The following is a 22,688-nucleotide window of genomic DNA, read 5'->3' on the forward strand; positions in this document are numbered from 1 at the left end:
TCTTGTCTGGAAGTTATCTTTAGGAATAAAAATGAAGTGAACTATACCTTTAAATAAAAATAAAAGAATACAGACTTCTAATACTTGGTTTGCAATGTTCTGAGTGTGTTACTTGTAATAAATTTCAGAGTTGCTGAATTTTTCCTTTGTTGGATTTTCTGGACAGAGGGAATGAATAGTAACACTGCAGTGGATCAGCTGTGTAGCAGTAGCTAACTGGGATTACTTAACAATTTGGTAATTATTATTCAAGGATAACTGTACAGAAAATGGCTGATGCTAAGTTTATGCTGCTGTGATTGCTCAAGGGGATCAGGAGTTGTCTTCCTGGAAGATCATAGATTTTCAAAATCTATTTCCAGAAGTAAGCAAATTAACAGAGCAGTTAAAATTACAGCGTTGCAGAACTATCTGGTCTGTTCTGTACTTTTGCGAGGAAGAAATGGTATATCTGATGGCATATCTGCATTTTGACCCTTTCTCAGAGCTCCTAGCTTAAAATCATTAATCATAAAATGATTTCAACTTCTCTTTAAGACATGGTTTAGTAAAATTTTAGCCATCACACCTTAGTCATAATTTTGTCTAAACTGTTTTCTTGGACTATTCAACAAAGTAGCGTGACAGGTACAAAAGAATTTAATGCTGACATGAAAGCATAGTTGAAGGAAGAGATTAAATCCAATCATCTTGGCAGGCTAAAACTGAAACTCCTGAAATTAGTTCTGCAGTGTTGCTGCAATGCCTGTTTTTTTTTTTTCACATATTGTTTTAAACTTGTTTGTTTCATCCATAAGCTTAATTATAACAAACTTGCAGTCAGATAATATTCAGACCTATGTTCCTTATAGGATATGTGTTTGTAGCATTTCCAGGTCACTGAATTAACATAAAAATGAGTGGGACTGCATATACATATTTATTGTTGACATGCTGAAAGCTCATAACTTTATACACAGAGGTTCTAATTTCCTCCTCTCTCCTAGTGGTAGGTTGTTATTCAGTGGATGTTGAGGGAATGGATACAGCACTTCCAGCAAGTGTCTTTTCTTGATTGTAGAGACTGATAGGAGGAAGGCGCTCAAGTTTCAGTTGTTCCCTGTAACAAGGCAATTTCTGCTTCCAAAGTTTACAGTACCACTGTGACACTATATTCACACAAGTTTAATGTAATTGTTTTGAGTAAAATGATACTGTTTGTATTTTGTGTGTGTTTGTAAAGTTTCCAGACATTGCTAAGAACAGAATTTTAATGTGAAATGCCTTTAAAAGTTATATTTAAATAAACATCCTGATGGAAAGCTCTTTTATTCATCTGTGGTAGCTGATGTTAAATAGTAAGTCATAAAGCGTAGTGCAAGACTCATATGCTGAATTCAAATTCACGTACAAATTTGGAGCAAATTTTGCTTAGAACATGCAGAAGTCACAATGGAATGGACCCTATTTTGCCACAGAATCATGAATTTCTTATTTTACTTCAGGGCAGTCTGGTGAAGTCAATTTACTGCCTTCTACCAAGGGAACCTTGGTAGAATTGTCCAGTAGGTCACAGTAGAGACGGGTTGGTTTCTGTAACAGTGCAAACTAAACTTTCCCTGCTGTTCTCTCTGAGTACTGGATGTGCTTGTGCCCATGTGGGACTACACTGGAATTCCAGTTAGTTACGGTAGTTTGTAAATGGACTTAGATGATGCAGAAGTAGTTTAGTTTCTTTTCTAGGATAATTTCTGTGGGCAGTTCTTTCATTTGCCTCCTTTAACACACGTGCAGCAAACAAGTCCAGAGGTTCACAAGGTTTTGTGTGTTGTAAATAAGATGGAAGTCAGGTTAGTGGTAATAGTCAGTGCTTGTCCATTTTTTGAAATCTTTTTCTATCACCCCAATTTATGTCTGCTCCACTGTTGTTTCTCTTTGATCCTTAATAAAGTGGGATTACTTGGCTTTAAACGTTCTTGGATTATAACATTTATGAATGTCAAGATTAGAAGTGTTACTTGAACTTGTAGTGCTCTAGAAAACTGTACTTCTTTGCAATGGGAACTTGTTCAAATGTCAATTTTATCTCCTCCTGTCGAGGTTTTTGCAATGTGCTTTGTTTGGAGAGGCCCTACAGAAGCATTTCAATTGCTTTAGGCCATTTTTGTTGGCACAAAATGGGGAACTTTTCTCCATCCTTTTTCCCTCACTGTGTTTAGTGGGTATTCAGCTTTGGCTGTTCACAGTGAGGCGGGTGGGTGGAAGAAGTTGTGAATTTTGATTGTTATACTATGCTAAGAATTGTACATCCAAATTGTCTAATCCCAGTCTCTTGAATCCATACTGGGGATAGCTTTTCTCTCAACTGTAGTGAAAGCAATTGGGTATTTTCTCTTTCTGAAGCTAGAGCCATCAGAAAGAATATTTGTGTCCAAAGGTCATACTAGAACTTGTTGTACAAGACTCTAATTATCTAGGCAGATATATGCAGGGGAAAAAATGAGTGCTTTCTTTTTAATTTATAAGAAAAAAAAAGTCCATAACAATAGGTTGTTAGTACTAAATATTGTCTTTCTTCAATAGTATTCTCAGGACCCATAAGAATATTTTAAGTATTTCTGTTCCGGTAAGTTTGATGTAGCAAGAAATTTGCTGATAATTGCTATAAATGTGCTTTATGTATTATATTTCCCCTCATGTATGGCTTTAATATTTTCAGTTGTTCTTGTCATCAAGAGCTCGAGGGTACAGCTATGTCTGCCAGACTGTGGATTATTCAGATAATGTTTATGAAGTTAGGGTGAGTATTTCTTTTTTGTATTTGTATATGAATGTGTGTGATATATAGCACTACGTGATGATTTAAGCCTTTTCTGAAAACAGTGTTTCCACAGCTGCTGTCAGCAATGACTGTATCCCGTTACATCCTCACAGGCCATGCAGGTTTGACTACATCATACGTAGCAGGTTTAATCATAATGCATCAGCTTGTTTGTGCTTACTTGCATCTGACTGCAACAAGTAAGGGGAGTCTTAAAGATACCATCCTTGGCTTCATCTGCACAGCTGTACAATGCAGGGGAAACTTTGTGTACATCCTTTGCTTCCTAGATTTGCTGAAGTTTGAGATACCAGGGTAACCGCAGTAAAGGTGGTGTGTTCTAGCTAGATCAAAGCAAGAGAGATTTGTCATCTTGTGGTTGCACTTCACCCATACTGGTGTGGCAACTCTTTGTCTCCTTTACCCATGTTTGGCTTTATGAGGTCTTGCTGGCATTTGGCAAATGTATTATCAGTACATTTCATTGTACAATCTTAGATTTCGAATATCTGGGTTTTGGAAAACATCCAAACTGAAAGCAAAGTGCAGTTCCTTGTTAATTTTCATAATGCTGTTTCTTAGCTCATGTCCTAAACCTTATCTTCCAGCAGAGCTGACACTAGAGTCTCTCAGCTGTTCTTGCAAGTTTCATGTGCAGATTAGGACACGTTCCTGAAAATGCAGTGAAAATATGTGTTATGTTTATGGTAGTTTGAAAAATGTTTCTCTGTGAGGTGGCTGTTCATGGGCAGGTTAGTCAAAAGCTTGTGCACATGGCAGGGGTGGTAGTGAGAACAAAAGGTTTGAGTCTTACAGCTTATTTATAATGGCTGATATTGCAGAACAGCTCTGTGTGTAGATTTTTATTCACCTTTTTGTAGCTGCCAATCTTTCACCTTTGCCAATACTGCTCTCACCATGTCAGTCACCAAAATGATTCTGTTAAAAATTTTGTTAAAAAAACCCAAAATCTAGCAGAATATAACAAGTGCTTGGCAGGTTTGGGTTTTTTAATAGATAAGCAAAATAGAATACCCTTGTACTTAGCTGAATGTCATTGAGGACTGGTGTGGTATATATGGGAAGAATTTTTGTATTAGCTAAATACAAGCAGTACTCTGTTTCATAGCCCCCCTTGTAGGTCCCTTTTCACTGCCTCCCTTGTTTGTGGGAGGCAGTGGAGAGGTCAGACCTGCTCAAATGAATTATCATCCATTTTGTTTGTTATGACAAGTACAGCATTCTTATACAATGAAATAAAGGCAAAATGACCTGAAGAACATATTTATATCTGGACTATATAGTATGTCCAGATAGGAAGGATTGCTCTAGCAATATATTCTTTTGACTTCCTGGCTTTTTTCTTATTTTTTAAAATTTTATAAAATTATTTCCCAGATTTGTAGATTTGCTTAAAACTTATCCCTGAAGTTTAAGTTGTAACATGTTCAGTTTGCAACTGAGGGAGTTAGGAACGGGGAAAATGGAGTCCTCTCAAGTTACTGCATCAAGTGTATAGTACGTTATCAGTCAAGATTCTTATCTTGATTGATCATTTTCTGGTAATTCATTTTGAATGAATTTTCAGTTTAGGTAAATAAGTTGCAAATAGAAAATTATACTTTCCACAAGTGTGCTTTGTCGAAGTGAGGACTCTTGGATACATGTCTGTCTTGCTTTACAGTATATCATGCTCTGCATTTAGAAGGTATGCTGTTTTTTGACACTGTCAGACCAGAAAAATAAATTAAAAAAAAACCCAATCCAGACCTCCTCAAGATTTCATTCACTATCGTCTTTCATAATATAAACCTGCGAAAGCAATTTTTAAATGTTTTTGCAGTTTTGAGTATGGAATCAATAAGCATTTTAGCACATCTTTCATGTCCTTTTAATAGATCTAGATACTAAATGGCTAGCATTTATTGGCACCAGGTTAGCTCTGCAGAGAAAAGCTGCACTGCAACAGTAGGATCAATTACAAATGCAATGACCATATTTGCAAGGGAATGAGTGAATAAATCCTGTGTTGCTCAGATAAAGAAAACTGGGACTAGCTCACATGGAAACAGCACTGAGCCCAGAAAGCTCATTATGGAACATGCTCTGAAAAGCAGAGCTTCATATGTGATTTTAATTTGGGGCTTTGAAATTTGGTACTAATGTTGAGAAATGTGAAACTAATTGTATATAGTGGTCTAAATGGCAACATAGGAGCCTTGATAGGGATCCTGTTTCTGGCTTTTTGGGAATGTGCTGCTGTAATATTGCCAGCACATTGAGTGGCCTCCTTTGTGTAAAGCTCTTGATCAAAATAAGGGGTCAAGAAAGCATCCTTTATCCTTCAAGAGACTACAGAGAGCACCCAGAAAAAGTCCCCCCACCCCCCGCCAAAAAAAAACCAACAACATACCAAGTTTGCCTATCCTGGATACCAGGTAATGTCCTTTTCTGCCTCTCCAACCCACATCATGTATCAAGACAGTAAGCCAGTGATTTTAAAGGAGAGGGAGCAAGGTAAGGCCATGTGGTGCCACTTCCCCTTTACAGTTTAGCAACACAGCAACCTGTGGCTCAGAGACCTTTTGAGTCAGACAAAGCCTCTTTGGTTTTGCCAGTTTTTAGGAGGATTTTTTCCCATGTATTTCTCTGCATATTTTCTTATACTTTATTGTTCTTTTGTCTTTCACTGATGGTTAATTGTGTAGGTAGTTTACACAAAAGGTGAAGAAGCTGGTCCTCCTGCTTACTGTTTTGAACCTACCTACACATGTTAATTTCATTCAGGCTCCCCTGGCTGTTCTACAAGAAACAATGGACAACTGGAGCAGGCAGGGATGAAAAGTAAATTCCCCAGCTGCCAAAACATTTGCTGAAATAACTCCTTTGTGAAGGACTTATCTGATGAATGTAGTAGGTAGTCACTGTACTGACTGCTGGCAGAGAGTTGAGTGGTTTTGTTATGAAAAAAACACAAAATGTTCATGGTATACAAGAAAGAAAAGGGGGAACAAACCTCTTTTAGAGAGATCTACAGATGTATCTTGCAAAAACTTTTTTGGTTATAGCTTAAGAATCAAAATAATAAATGCAAATGACTAAGATGTTAAATCCATGCTTTGTAATACTCCTTTGGGAGCTTCAGTATTTGAAGTGAACAATTTTGTTACACTGTCTAACTTAATGTATGCTGGTGTCTGCCAGTAGTCATTTCCCTGCTCTGCTTATGTTTGTGAGTTCTTGTGTACTAGGCCAAAGTTCATCTATTTTATTAGCATTTCTGAAGAATTGGGAATATGGGGCTGTGTGAATTTGTTGTTATTTTAAGTGTGCTGATTGTAATCATGAAGCCAAGCAATGGTTGTTTTCTGTATTGTAATTGTAATCTACATTGTTAGTATTTATGTCTAGAGCTTGAGTGGTTTCCTCTTATGAAAAAAAACATCATATACTTCAAACATCAGTAAACTTGACTTCACAAGTTCTGTAAACAAAATTCTATAACTGAAAATTCACTATAAAAGCTTTTTTAATTTTTCACATTGCTGTAACCTTCCAAGAAGTACCTGTCCCTTCATACCCCTTAGTGGATAAATGTCTCCAGCACAAAATGAAGAGAAATGGTGCAGAAATAGAGTCCTGCAATAAAACAGCCCAACAGTCAAAAACCCTGCAGCAGGCAGAGGACATGGGATTGGACCTCTTGTTGACCCCCTTAATCCTAGGCTGTAATGTAATCTTTCTGTGCCATCTGGTGTTTTAACAGACTTCGATTGGTATATATGAAAAATACCAGAAAATATATAGTTGTGACTACTATTGTTCATTACAAGGATGTGCCTTTTTAATGCATGTTTCCTTTTCTTTTCAACTAAATCTTTCTTGCATGCAGTATCCAAAGGCTAAAGGTTACGTCATGATTTTTGATGCTTTGCAAAAGAAATTTAATAGTAGCCATCTGCTTCTGACACAGCTAACATATCAGTGTTTTGTTCTTTGTTTCTGCCCTTTTTCACTCATTTGATGCATGGCCTCAGGCAAATGACTTGACATTTGTTTCATTTTTTTCTATAAGCTAATGATAAAAATGTCTGTAGAAGTCACTGGAAGTACTGAAATAGATCATCAGTACACCAAACCTATCAGGTTTGAGAGTAAATGGTAGAAAATTTGATGATATTAAGAGCAAAGAAGCTGACAGGCAAAAAAAATTTACAGGAACACAAAATCAGAAGGTATAATCCTTCAAAGGATCCTGTTGTTTTTCTTAAGTGATGGGAAGCATTTTGATCAAAAGTTCAGATTATTTCTACCCATGAAGTGTAATTGCTTTCTCCACTAGGTGCAATTCAAAAGAAGAGCAATGAGATGTGTTATGTGACTTGTCCAAGAACATATACTGAACTTGTGGCACTTTGGGTATGAGACAGAAGTATTTTTGTAGGATTTTTATATTTTCCTCTGTGTCACAGTAAATTGGCTATTTGCTTGTTGGCTTTTGGACTTACTGTTCCCATATTTTATTAAGAAAAATATCAATTTACTTTATGAAAGATTTTATGGCAGTTTGCTTGTAACTGACCTCCTGGTTCTCTAGAAGTTTCTTTGAAGGGAGGACCTCCAAAGAGCTAAACTATTGCAGTGATGGATTGTCATTTTATGGATATACAGTCCAAAGTGTTTATTGTTAACTTATGAAATGCAAAGATGCTTATCTTAATTTATGTAAGAGATGCAACTTTAGCAAAGACCTGTAAGAGATGCTGGACTGTTATGCTAACCCACTGGGTGTGAGACAAACCTTGATGTAGGTGTTACTGAATACCTGACTACTGTCCCAGAGGCAGTACTGGATATTGAGCAACATATACATGTATATATATATATATATATGATTCTTGCACCTTGCCTCTGTGTCTGAGAACTCCAAGATCTGTGGGAGTCACTTTTCTGTCATTAAGCCTCTCTCCAGCTTTAGATATTAATATCTCTTCATATAAAAATGAAAAATTCTGCCTCCCCAAGATGTGAAGTGGGCTAAATCACATCCAGAGCATGAGAAGGGTGTTCATTAATGGTCACATAGAAGGCTGCAGTTTGGCATCAGTAAGATGTGCTGTCCCTCTGGGAAGCTGCAGAGCCTGCAATGCAGATATGCAGCACTCTTCTATGCTGCATTTTTGCTTCTGCTGTAATTTTTCCTAAACTGTTCACCAGACCAACTATGGCTATGACAAACAGTCTGTGGAGAGATGTTGTCCTTTCCCATTGGTTTGGAGAGGTGGAGGAAAACACCATGCAGGGCTATAGCATTGCTCTCTACTGCTCTTTACGATTGCCCTTTATCTTACCTAAAAATATCTGTGTAGTTGGGAAGCTACTCTGTGTTAACTCTTTTTTCTTCTGTCTTCCCTGTGGATTTGAGGGTGTGGTGGGGTTATTTCACACCATATTAACTTATGAAAATCTGGTTTACCATCAACTGAGTCCTGAAGGACAAGGCCAACTTCTTACAAATAGTGTGTTGTGACATTGCCTGCTCTCCTTGCTGGTGGTACCAATTCCAACTCTTTTTTTTTTTTTCCACTCTCTGTGTGAGTCACCATCTGGTCTCACCCTTGCATAACAAGCTAGATGACTTACAATGCCAAAACTAAACTTGTTGCTATGTTTTGGGATCTGGGAGGGAGTCCCTACCACCACCATACTCCCATATCATCATATTAGCATATTGCTACACAGAGCTTCTGGGCTTTACTTGCTTTGACAATATCCTAATTTCAGCAGGAAGCCCTGTTTATGTTGCATCCTGGGCAAGATGCACTGTGATGGGTGGATGAGAAAAAGAATTTTGGGTGTGTAGCACTTCCCTGTTGGGTAGATGGATTATATATGTTCAGTTTGTATGGCTCCTGTGGTCTCTTTTTTTCTACTCCCTGAATAGCAGAGAGCCTCTGGGGGAATGCTTCTTTACAGAGGGAGTTCCTGAGAGGGCCAGAAGAAGCTGAGGGAATATTGCTGTAAGGAATGTGAAATCTGTGCTGCATCTAACTTTTTTGGATATCTTTCCACCCATGTGCCTGTGGTACTGAAAGTCTCACCTTTGCAACTTCATTTTGTCATAATGTTTCTGCCTCATTGTTCTGACCACATCAAAGTCCTGTGGCAGACTTCTGCAAAGCTTAGGAGAGAATGAGGACACAAACTTCCAGTGTTTAGCTGGTAAACTGTTCAGATATGGCAAAGCTTTTAATTATATCAGCTCTTTTTTACAGATGTGATTTGTGAACAGGCTCAGAATAATCTTCTTCCATGTCCAGAATAGATGAAAGGAGTATTTTTTTGTTGTTCCCATACTGTCAGATGTTTGACTCCACCTCAACATTTAATCAAGATTTAGGGAAGGAAGAGATATCCTTCTCTTACAGTAGATAGATGGTGCGAACTTCATTCCATTCAGCTTGGAATCACTAAAACTTATATATTCTCTGTTTTTCATTGCAGATAGCTGCTGCTTTATGGTGGTATTATGTCTCTAAAGGAATCGAATATTTGGATACAGTATTCTTCATTCTGAGGAAAAAATTTAATCAAATTAGTTTCCTTCATGTCTATCACCATTTCACCATGTTCACCTTGTGGTGGATTGGTATTAAGTGGGTTGCAGGTGGACAAGGTGAGTTCCCTTCCTCTTATATGTTTTCGACTGGGCAGAAGGGAGAATTATTATTGTTTGGGAGGAATAGAAGGAAATCTTATTGACTTGACTTAATAATATACAAAACTGTTTATTAATGGATACAGTCTCCTTCTGTGGGAAACATGGGGGAGGAAAAGATAGCAGGGCAGTAATCTAATGAATTGCAAAACTTCTTTTCTTTTCCTCATGGGCATCAATTGCAAGCCTGAAGTTCTGCTTTTGAAAGTATCTGTATCTGTGTGAAACAGAAAGATGTATGTGCCTTGCTTAACTTTAATTTTTGCAGATACATAGAGCTATAACATCTAATTGTGGGCCACATTCTGTGTGCAAATTTAATGAAGTCAATGGAGATGTTGTTTTGGCATTGTATATGAGTTTGAGGTTTGCTTTTATTTTTATAAAGAGGCATGTATAAAATTCTGAAACCTTCCCTTGGAGGTGAGCCAATAAATCTGTCAATTCACTTTTAAAACCTATTCATAAAGACACAAGTCTAAATTCATTAGCAGCCTTCTTTCCTCTTTCTTCTTTGCTAAAGCCTCCATCAAATAATTTTATTGTTGTTTATTGCACTTGCCGCACCCTTCATTACCTACATTATACTCTGGTTCCTGTTGTTTAGCCTTGTCTCTCAAATTGACAGCTCTGCAGAGCTGCAGGTACAGGGAAAATGCCCTTTTTCCTTTGATGTGTGATTTGTAGGCTTGCAACGCTGAAAATACCATATAGTAAACACAAAATACCATATTATGAACACTAAACTCATATTTTGGGTTTGGTGTTTTGTTTTTTTTGAACCATACAAATACTTACTGCATGGGTGGTTTATGCTCCCATTTACTATAGATATTTTGTACTGAGTGGCAACTTACATTGCAATGAAGAAATATGTAAATTTAGTGTCTCTGACTACCTTTTAATTTCTCTCATGTAATATGCAGGAAGCAGGTGCTCAACCAGATGTTTCATGGTCTTTATTTGCAACTGCACCTATAAAATAAGATTATTGGAGACTGGATGGTTGCTTGTAGACTTGCATAGAAATTCCTGCAGTTTTTATTCAACAGTTACAACTATTTCCAAATTTCTTTCAAGTTTTGTGTTCTAGCACTGCCTCTTAGTTCCTAGAGCCTTCAAAAGGAAAAGCAGCAGTTGCTTTTCTGCATTTATGTAGCTGCATAAATGTGGATAGATCTGTGTTCTGTTTTCTAGTTGATAACACACTGCTTACATAGACAGGTCTGTCACAAACTAGACCCTGTTACAGCAACTGGTCCCAAACCACACGGGCATCTGAGCTGTTTGATGTCACCACCTGTTGTCTGTATTGCCCTAATCTTATACATTTGAGCATTTTTGAGCATCTCTGTCAATGTAAGAATACCTTAACAAGATATGTTTCTGTTAAATGGCTGCAAATCTTGACAAAGCAAAGGAGAATGGATATAATGTGGATCATTCTGGAAAATGTTATACTATACACTGACATATTTAAGAATACTGGATATTTTAAATAATAAATAAAGAAACTAAAAATTATTAATTTAGACACACTCGCCTGGTAATACCTTAAAGTTCTTATAAAGAACAAGTCAGGTTTTGCTTTGTACAGGCTTTTTTTGGCCTATTTAATCAGATTTCCATGTGAGTTTTTTGACTTCTTGCTGAGAAGTGAACCTTTTGCATTTAAATACAATTTAAAAGAATAAGTTCAGAGCCTAGTACTTTATACTTTACATTGTCAAATAAAGCTTTTAATAATTCTGTAGAAAAATCGTTGCAGTTACACTAGAGCAACTAATGTGGAGTAAATGTCATTTATGTTTGTTCAACAAAAATATTATAAAAAGCTTTGGCATAAGTAGTTACACTGAAGATGTGACATAGTAGTTGCATTAACATCTGTTTGTGTCAGCACATGTTGACAGCCAGGTCTGTATTGTACTATTCAATATTTTGGAGATGGAATCCTGACACGTCCTGTGCTTTGTAATTTTTACCATTAAAAATAATTATATGAATAATACTAGAAAAGAATCCTCTTTTCTGAAATTACATGATGGTCTTCCCTTCTGTTCCTGGACAGCTTTCTTCGGAGCTCAAATGAATGCATTTATTCATGTCATTATGTACATGTATTATGGATTAGCAGCTTGCGGCCCTAAATTTCAGAAATACCTGTGGTGGAAACGATATTTGACCATATTGCAATTGGTAAGTAATTATCCTCCCTTTGGGATAAAAGGTGTTGCCTCTGCATGGATTTGCATTTGCAGAGCTTTGAATCAGATGCTGCTCCTTCCAAAAGTTCTTCTCTGCCTGACATTCTTCAGTTAGAATACTTTCTGGAGATGGAAGCATTTATTCACCTTTGGAAAAAAATATATGCAGCATATGTAAGAGCTGTGTGAGTTAAAGTCTAATGCTTCCTTGCTAGTTGTTTCAACTGAATAACAAAAACATATTCAAAATGTAGAGAAAATCCAGATCAGTTATTATCCTCTCATTTTCCTGCTTCTGAAAACTGATGATACTACAATAAATGTGATGCTTCTGGTCAAGCACAGATGTGCCTGCGTGAACGTGACAGACAAATACAGCTTCCCTACCACCTCCCAATTCAGCTGTTTTCATTACTTAATGAATTGGTATAAATTGATATGCTCAGACCTACAGAATATATCCAGACATTTTTGATTCTATATTTTCTGTCTTTCAGGTGCAGTTTCATGTGACTATTGGCCACACAGCCATGTCTATTTATATTGATTGTCCTTTCCCTAAATGGATGCACTGGGGTGTCATTTTCTATGCTGTCACCTTCATTTTCCTGTTTGGTAACTTCTACTATCGGACATATAAGCTGCCCAAGGAACCTGTAAAGAATGGCAAAATAGCAAATGGTGCTGTTGCAAATGGAGTAAGCAAACCAGAAAATAATGCGGTGGTGGAAAATGGAAAAAAGCAGAAAAAGGGAAAAGCAAAAGGAGAGTAACTTGATCCAGGCCTTAACCATTGTTGGCAGTGAGGAACCTCCAGTTTGGGTTATAAAAGGAAGAAAAAAACACTATCTGTACCAATTAACCTTAGGTTACTGAAGAGCTAGAACACAGATATTTTCATTATTTATGAAGATTGTTTTAAGAACAACACTAAAGTTGAATTTCTATTGTAATTATGTAATTATCATGCATATGGTCTCTGTGTAAACTTGTAGACTGCTGGTGTTGGTGAATGTAAGGAAGAATTGCAGTTGATTCCATGTTTAGCAGTCCAAAAGTTAATAGTACAATTGATACAGTTTTGTTGGCACCCACATTTCTTGGGGCGGGGGGAGGGGAAGGAAGTAGCATTTGAATATTTGTGCTTTCTTTCCAGAATACTATTAAATTTCAAATTATGACATATTATCTAATCAGAATCCGCAACTTTTCTTGTCCTCCTTGGAGAGTACCTTCAGACAGAATATGTGCTGTCAGAACAGTATTTGATTTTTCAGTCATTACTTGATTTAATTGAGTATCTGTTACAGTTTGGTTTTTGTTTTATTATTTTTTTCTTGTGTGGAAATATACCTACCTCTTCATCTGCTGAAAAGGATATTGAGCATTAAATAACTGGTTTCTGGAATACAGAGTCCTCTAATCTAAATATCTGTTAATATTAATTCAGGAGAACATGTTTCCCTGTGGAAGTAAAAGGGATTTTTGGTGGTATCCTTTGATCAAGTCATCATTTTAATGTAAACTGAAATTTTGGAGTGCTACTTTTAGTAGAGCCAAATATTTTAAGAATGTGTAAATATGAACAAATATATTGGTTGAAGCAAGAAGTAAAAATAGGCCTGCTGCTTGTTGTCCATGACCTGGGTTAAATCTGTGGCACTGACTGATACTCAAAATGGTAAGATAATGTTATGGTAGGGAGAAAACAGCATGTAATTCCATTTAGAAATGTTGTGTGCATGGGTAGTCATGCTAACTACAAAACCAACCATCACTTTATTGGGAGAGAGAATTCAGTTTAAAAGTGCTAAATACATAAATACATAGCAAACATAAAATCTTGAAAATGTTGCTATTGCTTGATACCTGTCAAAACTCTATTTCTTAGACTCTTGCAGACGAAGTATTGCCTGATAGACAGGTCACCTTTATAAGTCAAAACTGCTAAAATAAGTAGAAACTTTTAGATGGATTTTCATTTACATGTTACATAAAGGACTTTTTACCATTCCTTTTGTGAAGAAAATAGGGAAAGATTTATACTTCTTCTGAATAATGTGTTTACTGAGAGGTACATTTTGAGCTGCTTAGCATGCAATGAGTAGAAGATGGGTGGAATTAGAAACTATATCCTGGATTACTGTGTTCCTTAGCCATCACTGCAAGAGCTGTATTGTTACTGTCCAAATGCATTCCCCCCCAGCTCTGGTCAGAAACATATCCAGAGGCAGCAACAAACACATATCTAGCAAGTAGCACCATCGGTGCAGAAAGAGTACATGGAACGGTGAGTGTAAAGTGAGTGACACATTTAATAGATTTTTTTTATCTCAATCATCCATTTACTGTTTATAATATGCAAGCAGGTTACATATTCTGTGTCTCAGGTTTGTCTTGTTTCTATATAAAAAAAATCTCAACTCAGAAAACAATTCCTAGGAAAAAGAGTTTTGGATGTAGTCTGTTGTATTAGAAAATAATTTCTAATGCTCTAATGCTGGAGTTGGTTCAGCTGAAAGGTGGTTCATCCCTAATCATCACCACTGTGGATTTTTGGGCAGAATGTAGAATTGTGAAAAACTGACTCTGCTGAACTCAAATTCATGTGACCATTAAGTTTCTTGTCTGCTGTGTGTTCTGATTCTTCCAGCCTTTGTAATGATGCTTTTTTGCATTTGCATAACTGCGTATTTACATAGCGTGGCATGGGGAAGAGGGATGGTGACTACCCTTCCTTCTTGGACAAATGCCACTACCCTTAACCAAGCCAAAGTGCTGGCTGACTCAGTAATTTTGGAATAGCTAAAGGAGTAAATAACTACGGAGCAGATTTACAGCACACCTGCTGCTCCAAGGTAGTGACTAGTGTGAATGCAGTTACCCTGCTGTAATTTCAAGGTCGTTTACCTCACTTTGATTAAAGGGTAGCTTCTTTCTATTTGCCATGGGATGTGGGCAGCTAACTTCTAAATCTGTATCATTCCATGAATTGTGTTAAATTGGTTGTTTGCTCTGTCATTCATTCAATAAGCCAGATCAGCGAAACTGATACTCTTCCTGTGATCTAGCTCTGAAACAGCACCCCAGGAGTATTACAGCACAGGATCAATTGTGTCTTTGCTACACTTTCTGACTTAACAATTATGTCTTGCATGATGGTAAATATTTAAATAACTGAAAGTTAAATTTTTTTCCCCCTTATCATGCATGGAATTGGATTAAAGTTGATTGCAACTTGAATATTTTTGACAAAACTCGAGTAGAAGTCTACTGTCAAATTCTGGAGTAATTGTTAAATACTAAAAAAAGTGAAAAAACCTCATTGTGAGAATGCATGTGTACATACACATCATGTTGTCTGGCCCTGTGCGTAAAACCAGTTTGAGAGATTCCCATTTTCATGGGAAAAAAAAAAACAAACCAGTTATTAAATTACTGGAACACTGCTGTTTTGAGTACATCTTTTGCAGTATGACTTTCCTAGGTTTATTTATGATATATTTGATTGTTCATGTAATTCAAGTCCCATTACAATCTTGAATATAATGGCCTTATTAAATGTGCATTTTGTAGGCATGGTCTTGAGTGCAATATTTCTGTTTCTGACTATGCAGCCAGACTCACAGAATACAGGGCTCAACTTGTACAGCTTTTTGTTTTTCAAAATATAGGCAATAATGCACATGTGAAATACTGACAGATTCATTAGAGTCATCTTTGAATCTAAGGAAGCTTAAAATTTTGCCATGAAAGTATGTATAAATATGTGTATTTTCTATACATAGTACTGAAATTCAAATTATACAATCTTTCGCAGTACAGTTATTCTTTACAGGGTTATTGGGGTTTGTTCTTCTAAATCCTTTCAATTTATTGAAAAATTAAATTCAAACCATTTGAAACTTTTCTTTTTTTGCCAAGGAGTGATAATTTTTTGCTAGGAGTTCTGAAGCTCTTGGACCAGAGTCTCTAAATATTTGATGCCATATAAGTAATACCATTTTTCATTTAGCCTCATCTCTAGCAGTGACAGTTGTTGGATTATTTTAGCACTTTTTCAGTGTAAAATTAAATACAAATTATCTATATATGTATATATGTGTACACATACATAGTGTATGTGTGTGTATATATGTATGGATTCTTAGCATATTCTTTCAACATGTGAAGTAAATTATATTTCTTGAATGTGAATTTGGCAGGAGCTAATAGAATGATTCCTACAGCTCCAGCAGGAAAATGAAGCAGTTTTCCTTCCACAGATCCAGTATCAGTCTTGCAAACATAAATAGTATTTGTCAGTTGTTTTAGATACAGGATTGCAGACAAGACAGAGCCATTTCTACCAGTGTAATAAATATTTTGAGGCATCAATTGTAGATTCTGAGGGGAGAGATCTCAACTCAGGGTAGCTGTGGAACTATGCTGTATTATGGTAGGGATCATTTTAGTAAGAGTAACTTGCTCCAGGTGAGTCTTTGAAATCATTGCAATCATATTCTCTGTTAAACAGAAAGCTTCTAAAAATAAATCATAGAGTCATAAAACCATTTAGATTGAAGAAGACTATTAAGATGACTGAGTCCAACTATTAAACCAATGTTTCCCTGCAAGTTCAAAAGCATGGCCTATTTGATTACAGAACCATCAATTACTTCCAGCTCCAGACCAGGATAAAAAGGTGAAGGCAAAATGAAAATGCTGCACATTTTTTCAGGTTAACCTAAGGGCACATTTCTTCAGAGAAACACTTGAACTGCATGTGCTGGGAAGGGAGGTAAGAAAGGACAAATAGCTTTTGTGATGGAAGATCTGAGTCCTAAAATAGTTTACAAGCACTAGCTATTTCTTAAAAACTTGAGTAAAACTGTTCATGGTGCATAAAGTTAAACCTTGCATGAAGCTAGTGTGGGCTGAGAGTTATATTTAAAATGAGATTTATTTCAGGTAAAATTGAAGAGAATGGGGAACTAATTAAATATCTGGATAGTGTATTTATCTTGGTTAGAAACACAGACTTATCTAATTTGATACCTAAAGCAAGACACCCATATGACATCTCATTGCACTGCAGTCTGATGCTCCAGCCCCTTTGCTAATGTAAGCAGAGGGAGCTCCATGGGAATGAGTGGGTTGGTTCCCATTTACCTCAGCAGAGTATGGTGAGCACTAAAGAGCAGAGAAAATGCTTGCTTTCTGCCAGTATCCTGGGAGGATTGAGGGAAATGTATGGTTCAGGGTGCTGCTTTTGCATAAGGTGTTCATGCTTTTGTAAACACTGAAAATAAACATTACTTTTTTCATGCTGTTTGAGTTTGGTTTTATACATTCTGTAGTATGTTCTTCTGTGTCCCATCTTGCCTCAAGATGCCTGCTAACTTTAGTGTTGTGCAGATTTTGTGATGTAATCTGTTTAGTTGCCCAGGAGTTTGTGGAAACCATTTTTGTGACATATCCTCCTATTTTGAGGTTACAGGGACTTCCTAATTTTGAATATTGTCCCCAAATAATAATGGAGTGGCTTTGAAACCACTGTTAGGGAACCAACTAAAAATAGGATGCCCACTTAAGCAAAAAAAAAAAAAAAAAATCCCCTAAGTTTCCTTATTTGGTCTTGGAAACATTAACAATTGGGAATAAAATTAGCCATGAAGTTTAGCTTTTGCTGGACACTGTGTGGTGTTAATGAAGTCTCATCCCAGAGAATCTGGAGCACTTTTGGCATTAGGTGCAATTGGTGGTTACATGTGTTGGGTACAGTAAGTTCCTTCATTGTCTGCCAAGTATGAGCTCTGTAATCAACCTTATAAAATCAAGTTGCACCCATGTTGCACTCCTAGAACCTCAGTGCAAATAGCTACTCCGGATGTCAAGTAGCAGGGAATCAAGTCTGCCGTCATAGCAAAATATGGTGTGGTCAATTATGTCTTGCACAATTCTCAGCTATTGCTTCAATCCACTGCTTACATCCTCCCTGGATCAGAAAATACACCAAGTGATCAGAACAAGATTTGTCCTTTAGATGATTAACATGTGCTGGGGTAGGCTCTCTCTGCAGGTATCTTTCTTATAACTCAATTCCTCACCAGTAATTAAAAATAAGAATGTGATCAAATCAGATTTATCAGATGATTGGATAGAATAGACTGGATCCTCTGGTGTTCTGTTTTCTTTTTTGTATCGCTTGCTTCTTAACATCTGGGAAATTGGGGTTCAGCTCAAAGCACTGGGTGAGCATGGGCTGCTCTCAGACACACATATGAAGCATGTTCTCAAAGACAGCTTTGAAGGCAGTGCCTTCTATGGATTAGTGCCTTTCAGTGCATTTTTATGCTTGGGACTTCTAGGTCACCTCATGAATACAGGCACACTTTTCTGTTGACTGCCTGACACGTCAGTGACATCACATTTGACTTAATTGCAAAGATACTTATTGATGGGTAAGTTTTTGTCTCTTGATCATCCAGGCTCTGATTAGTGCACACTACAAAACAGTGCTGGCAGTTCCTGCCAGAGCACCACACAGTCAGTGCTGCTTTAGGGGAAAAAGCTATTTGCATTTGATTCAGTAGGTGGGAATTGATGCAAGCTCATATGGCATCACTGCTGTCAATTCAATATCAGGTAGGTTTTAGTTTGCTAGCAAAAAGAAAGATTTGAGTTTTGAACTGACTCAGTATTTTCTGTCTTTATCTTTACCTAGACAGCTATTGTTCTTGCAGTGGTGGAACCTTAATTTGTTTGACAAGAAAACCACTGTTACGTTAGTATTTTTTGGAGTGTGTTTATGAGAAAAAATAGAGAAATTCAAGAAACAACTTGGGCCAAAAACTAAAGAACATGAGGTAATTGCTTCTTTAGTTTTTGCTGTTGTCCCTAGATGTTGCAGGAGTTAAGTGACTACTCTATAACTGCTACTGCTGTGTATTCATTACAGATGCTGTACTGGTATACAAGTAAGGCACTTTTGCATAAGTACATTCTGAAGTACATGAAAGTTTGCTTTGTCTTAAATGATAATCAAGAGAGTGATTTATTTAACTACAAATGCTTGGAGTGAAAGTAATGACAAACATAATACTCCTGCATTGGCAAGACTCACTCTGTATTTTCTCATAATCTCATTTTCTCGTAATCTTCAGAGCTTCTGAGTAGTTTCTTGCAGTAACAGAAAGCCCTCCAAAGCTGAAAATTGCTGTATAAGCTAAAAACCTGTTTTTGCAGAGCTTCTGTTACTGCTTTGTTTCTTTTTTGTACATGTATCTTCAGGTCAGGTGTTTGCTTACTGAATTATTCATGAGTGGAATGTAGGTCACAGAAAGATCTGTAGTAGCTGCAAGTGAGTAAAATGTTAAAATAAACTTTGGGGCGTTTTACAGTCAAGGGTTTCAAGTCCATGGTGTCATTTGGTACACTGGGTTCACCTCAAATGCTGCTCTTGGGTACTGGGTACAGAAGTCTGGGTCTACCCAGCCTGATAGGAATTTTCCTTACTAAACAACAGATTCTCACCTGGAAATTGGTGTCTGACCTGGTTTCCACACATTTGGCAAATGGCACAGAAGAAGTCCCTGGGCCAGTGAGGAATGGGGTTTTTTTTTGTAGTTCTACCTATTCTCAAAACATCAAATTTAGTAGGGGGTGTTGGAACATTTTCTGCTGACAGCATGAGGTACGGAGTTTGAAGAAAATGTGTCCCTGGATGCAGTGCTTGTAAAGAGCCTAGAATATTTTTCTGCTCTTAGTTGCTTGACATAAGCCAAATATGCTGGAAATGCTCCAATTAAATAGGAAAAAACCCCACCACATTGTTAGGATTTACTCAGAAAGTGAGATTTTAGGTAATAGGTAGTTCTTTACTGAAAAATTCCCCTTTTCCTCTTTGCCCACTTCAATCATTTCATCTGTGCATGCCTTTCTGCTCTGCTAGAGTGGCTTCTTGGATGAAGACTGATGTGTTCAGGGAATAGTTTACTGCTGTGATTTGTCACTGGGGCATGTGAAGTGACTTTTTGTGCAGCCTGAAATGCCAAATAGCGGCCGCACATTCTGAGCAGGTTGAGTATAACAATATTTTACGTGTAATGATCTCAAAACCGTGTTTTCTGGATATAATAAACTAAGAGGAGGAACAGCTTTTTTAAAATTTGGTCTTCCTGCTTAACAAATATGGGGCTACAAGGACAAATTCCAGTTTGTATTCTATGATATGAAGGCACACTGTACATTCATAACCAGAGTTTGGCTGTGGGAAACAGAGAGTTTACTGCACTATAAAATCACCTTGTTAGAGATTTTATATTGAGCTCTTCTGTGATGACAATTTAATAAATACCAGATTTTTATATAAGTCTGACTTTTGGGTATTTTTATTTTAAAGTCAGGTAAGTTTTCTTGCACAGGTAAAATCCCTCATCGTGACTTTTGAGGCTTTTTCATATTCTCTGTGTGAAGTTTCACTTATTTCTGTGAGAATTTCACTAAGGACAGTCCATGATGCTAACAGACTGTATAAAATTTACTTACCATCTAGACCTCACATTGCACACTAGAAATTTTGAAGTATAATAGAAAAATAAGGACCAAAACCTTTAAAATTTTTTCCACTTAGTTTCTTTTGTTGTCTTTTTTTTTTTTTTTTTTTTTTGTTTCTTTTAAAACTTTACAATTAAGGTGTAATTACTTTAGTAAAATACTAGAAGTGGCAACATATTTTGAATTTACACAGTGATGGCTGTGGCAGAATTCTTAGAGAGAAAACTCAGTGCTGCAGAGAAGTGCATGGGTGGTTTTTTTTTCATGCTTTATGGCACTTTATTAAATCTGCTTTTGATAAAGGATGAGATATGAGACTTGTACGTGCAATGCTTGTAACTCAAACTCTCCTTAATGTCTCTAGTTGCACCAGCACTGTGAATTACCCTTGTAGTAGAATCTTCATAAGCACTTGGCATAAGTTGCCTGCTCACAAGTCTATAAAATCTCTTGGATCCAAAAGATGTTGTCTGAAGCCCATTAAAAGCTACAGAGGGATTGATTTACTAAAATCCTTGAACTGAGCCATTAGAATTTCACTAAGGAGAATTTCAATTCTAAAGTAAGAATTTGTAATTTTGTAATTTTTGAAATTGTAATTTTTTTCATACTCAGATTTACAGGGTGCCTTTCAAAATATATTTCAGGACATTTTTGGCAGTGAGACAATTTTTCATTCTTTCAACACCTTAAGTGTGACTTTGCCAGCCCCTGTAATCAATGGCTACCAGGGAGCAGCAGTGGGCTCTCTGCAATTCATGGCAAGTATTAGAAGATGGCTGCTCAGCTCAGTAGGTGGTGCACTAGAAAGAAGGAATTCATTTGCTTTGTAATATGTTTTGTTAGGAATTTTAACTGACTGGGGAATAAGTGGGTATTTTAATCTGACCAAAATATTCTTGATACTTTCTTCACATTATCTCTTGATGCATATTTTCATGGGGAGTAGGAATATGTGCTGTAGGAACAAAGAGATGCACAAAGTATTAATGGTCTGCTTGCTTTTGCATTGCAAGGATGCTAGAATAACATGATGTTTTATGCAGACAAAGGATTTGAGACTCTGTTCTCAATTTAATTTTTGGTGTAGCAATTTTGGCAGCATGACATCTCAAGGCAATGTAATTCTTTGTTTTTGTTGAGACACCAGCAGAATGCTGTGAAGTGCCTCCAAATTTCCCATTATGAGCATAATGCCAGACACCAAGATTAGTTCTCAACATCATTGTGACCTGGTGAGCAGTCCATTCTGGATCTAAATTAGAAATTTAAAAGAATTCCATTATCTGCAACAAAGTCAATATAGTCAACAGCTTTTTTTCAGCACAGTAACTAGGCCAGGATATAGAGATTACTAGCTGCAAAAGCTATGTCTAGAAATTAGGAATTCAGAAAAATAAATGAAAAAACTTGACAGATTGTGTTCTATTTCTTTGATTTAAATAAATTTTAAAAATCATTTCATTCAATACAGCTTTGTCATGTCTTTCTTCAGCATTGAGAAATAAGGTAAAGAAAAATCCCTGAACTCTGCTCATTGAGGTTATTACTTACTATTCTTTTTGTGCCCTCTTCTATTCCAGTAGCTAAAGCAACCAAATTAAGAAATGCCCTCATTTTTGCTTATTAATGCTATTTATATTAGGAAAATAATATCAGGTTTTAAATCCCCAGCTGGAGCCTGTTTCTCTTTGATGCTTAGAAAAAATAGCCATTACAGTTGTGAAGAATGCTTTAGAAAGAGATTGATGATACACTTAACCAGAGATGAGGATGGGCTAATTAACTATGCTCCTTAATTTCTTTTTGTCAGCTGTTATAATGCAATCTGAATGTTTATGCAAGAATTTCAGGTCTTGAAACTGGAAGTTCCAGAGCAAAATGAACATTTTATCATTTATTTAGCAAGGAGGAATTTATCCACACTGAGTTGGATGGCCCTGCTGTCCTATAAAAGTTGAAAGAATAAGAAATCATAAAAATATTCGGCCCTGAACCACTTTTAAAATTAAAGTATTCTCATCACTGGTCAATCCTATTTCTTGGGACTGGTTTACCTTTGAGGATTTATGGGATTGACTGAACAGAAATTTAAATATGTAAATAAATAAAAATATCAGATGTCAAATATCTGTTCCAGGTGATTTAGTGGGGAAAGTGAAGATTCCCATAGCTGGAAACTGCATCCACTTGCAAAACATTTTTCGGGTGGCACTTGAATTTTGCAGGTTTGCACAACCTGTGAGTTGTCACCAGACTGTGGGATGAAGGGATGAATACAGGTGAGCGGTGGTGAAGGCACAGACAGCTGGATGATGCTTTTCATTACAGTGTTTCCTTGGGAAAACCTGGAGCCTTCCTAAGCTGATGTTTTCTAAGGAAGAGCTAAATTATGTTCTGGCATCCATAGGAAGGGCATTTCTGC

General features: G+C 36.7%; 1 protein-coding gene across 4 annotated transcripts in view; it reads left to right on the forward strand.

Annotated features, from left to right (window-relative positions):
• Nucleotides 1-20,078, forward strand: part of ELOVL4 (ELOVL fatty acid elongase 4) — a 40,225-nt gene extending 20,147 nt beyond the window's left edge. For 2 of the 4 annotated variants that reach the window (XM_021541601.3, XM_077782320.1), the window contains exons 3-6: nucleotides 2,699-2,779; nucleotides 9,305-9,476; nucleotides 11,590-11,717; nucleotides 12,223-20,078. In XM_021541601.3, coding sequence (XP_021397276.1) covers nucleotides 2,699-2,779; nucleotides 9,305-9,476; nucleotides 11,590-11,717; nucleotides 12,223-12,498 — 657 coding nt within the window. In that variant the 3' untranslated portion in view covers nucleotides 12,499-20,078. The remainder of the gene's footprint in view (nucleotides 1-2,698; nucleotides 2,780-9,304; nucleotides 9,477-11,589; nucleotides 11,718-12,222) is intronic. The other 2 variants (XR_013339746.1, XR_013339747.1) reach the window with 2 other exon arrangements.
• Nucleotides 20,079-22,688: the final 2,610 nt, after the last annotated feature.

The sequence above is a fragment of the Lonchura striata genome, chromosome 3 (genome assembly GCF_046129695.1).
Source record: "Lonchura striata isolate bLonStr1 chromosome 3, bLonStr1.mat, whole genome shotgun sequence".
Lineage (NCBI taxonomy): Eukaryota > Metazoa > Chordata > Aves > Passeriformes > Estrildidae > Lonchura > Lonchura striata.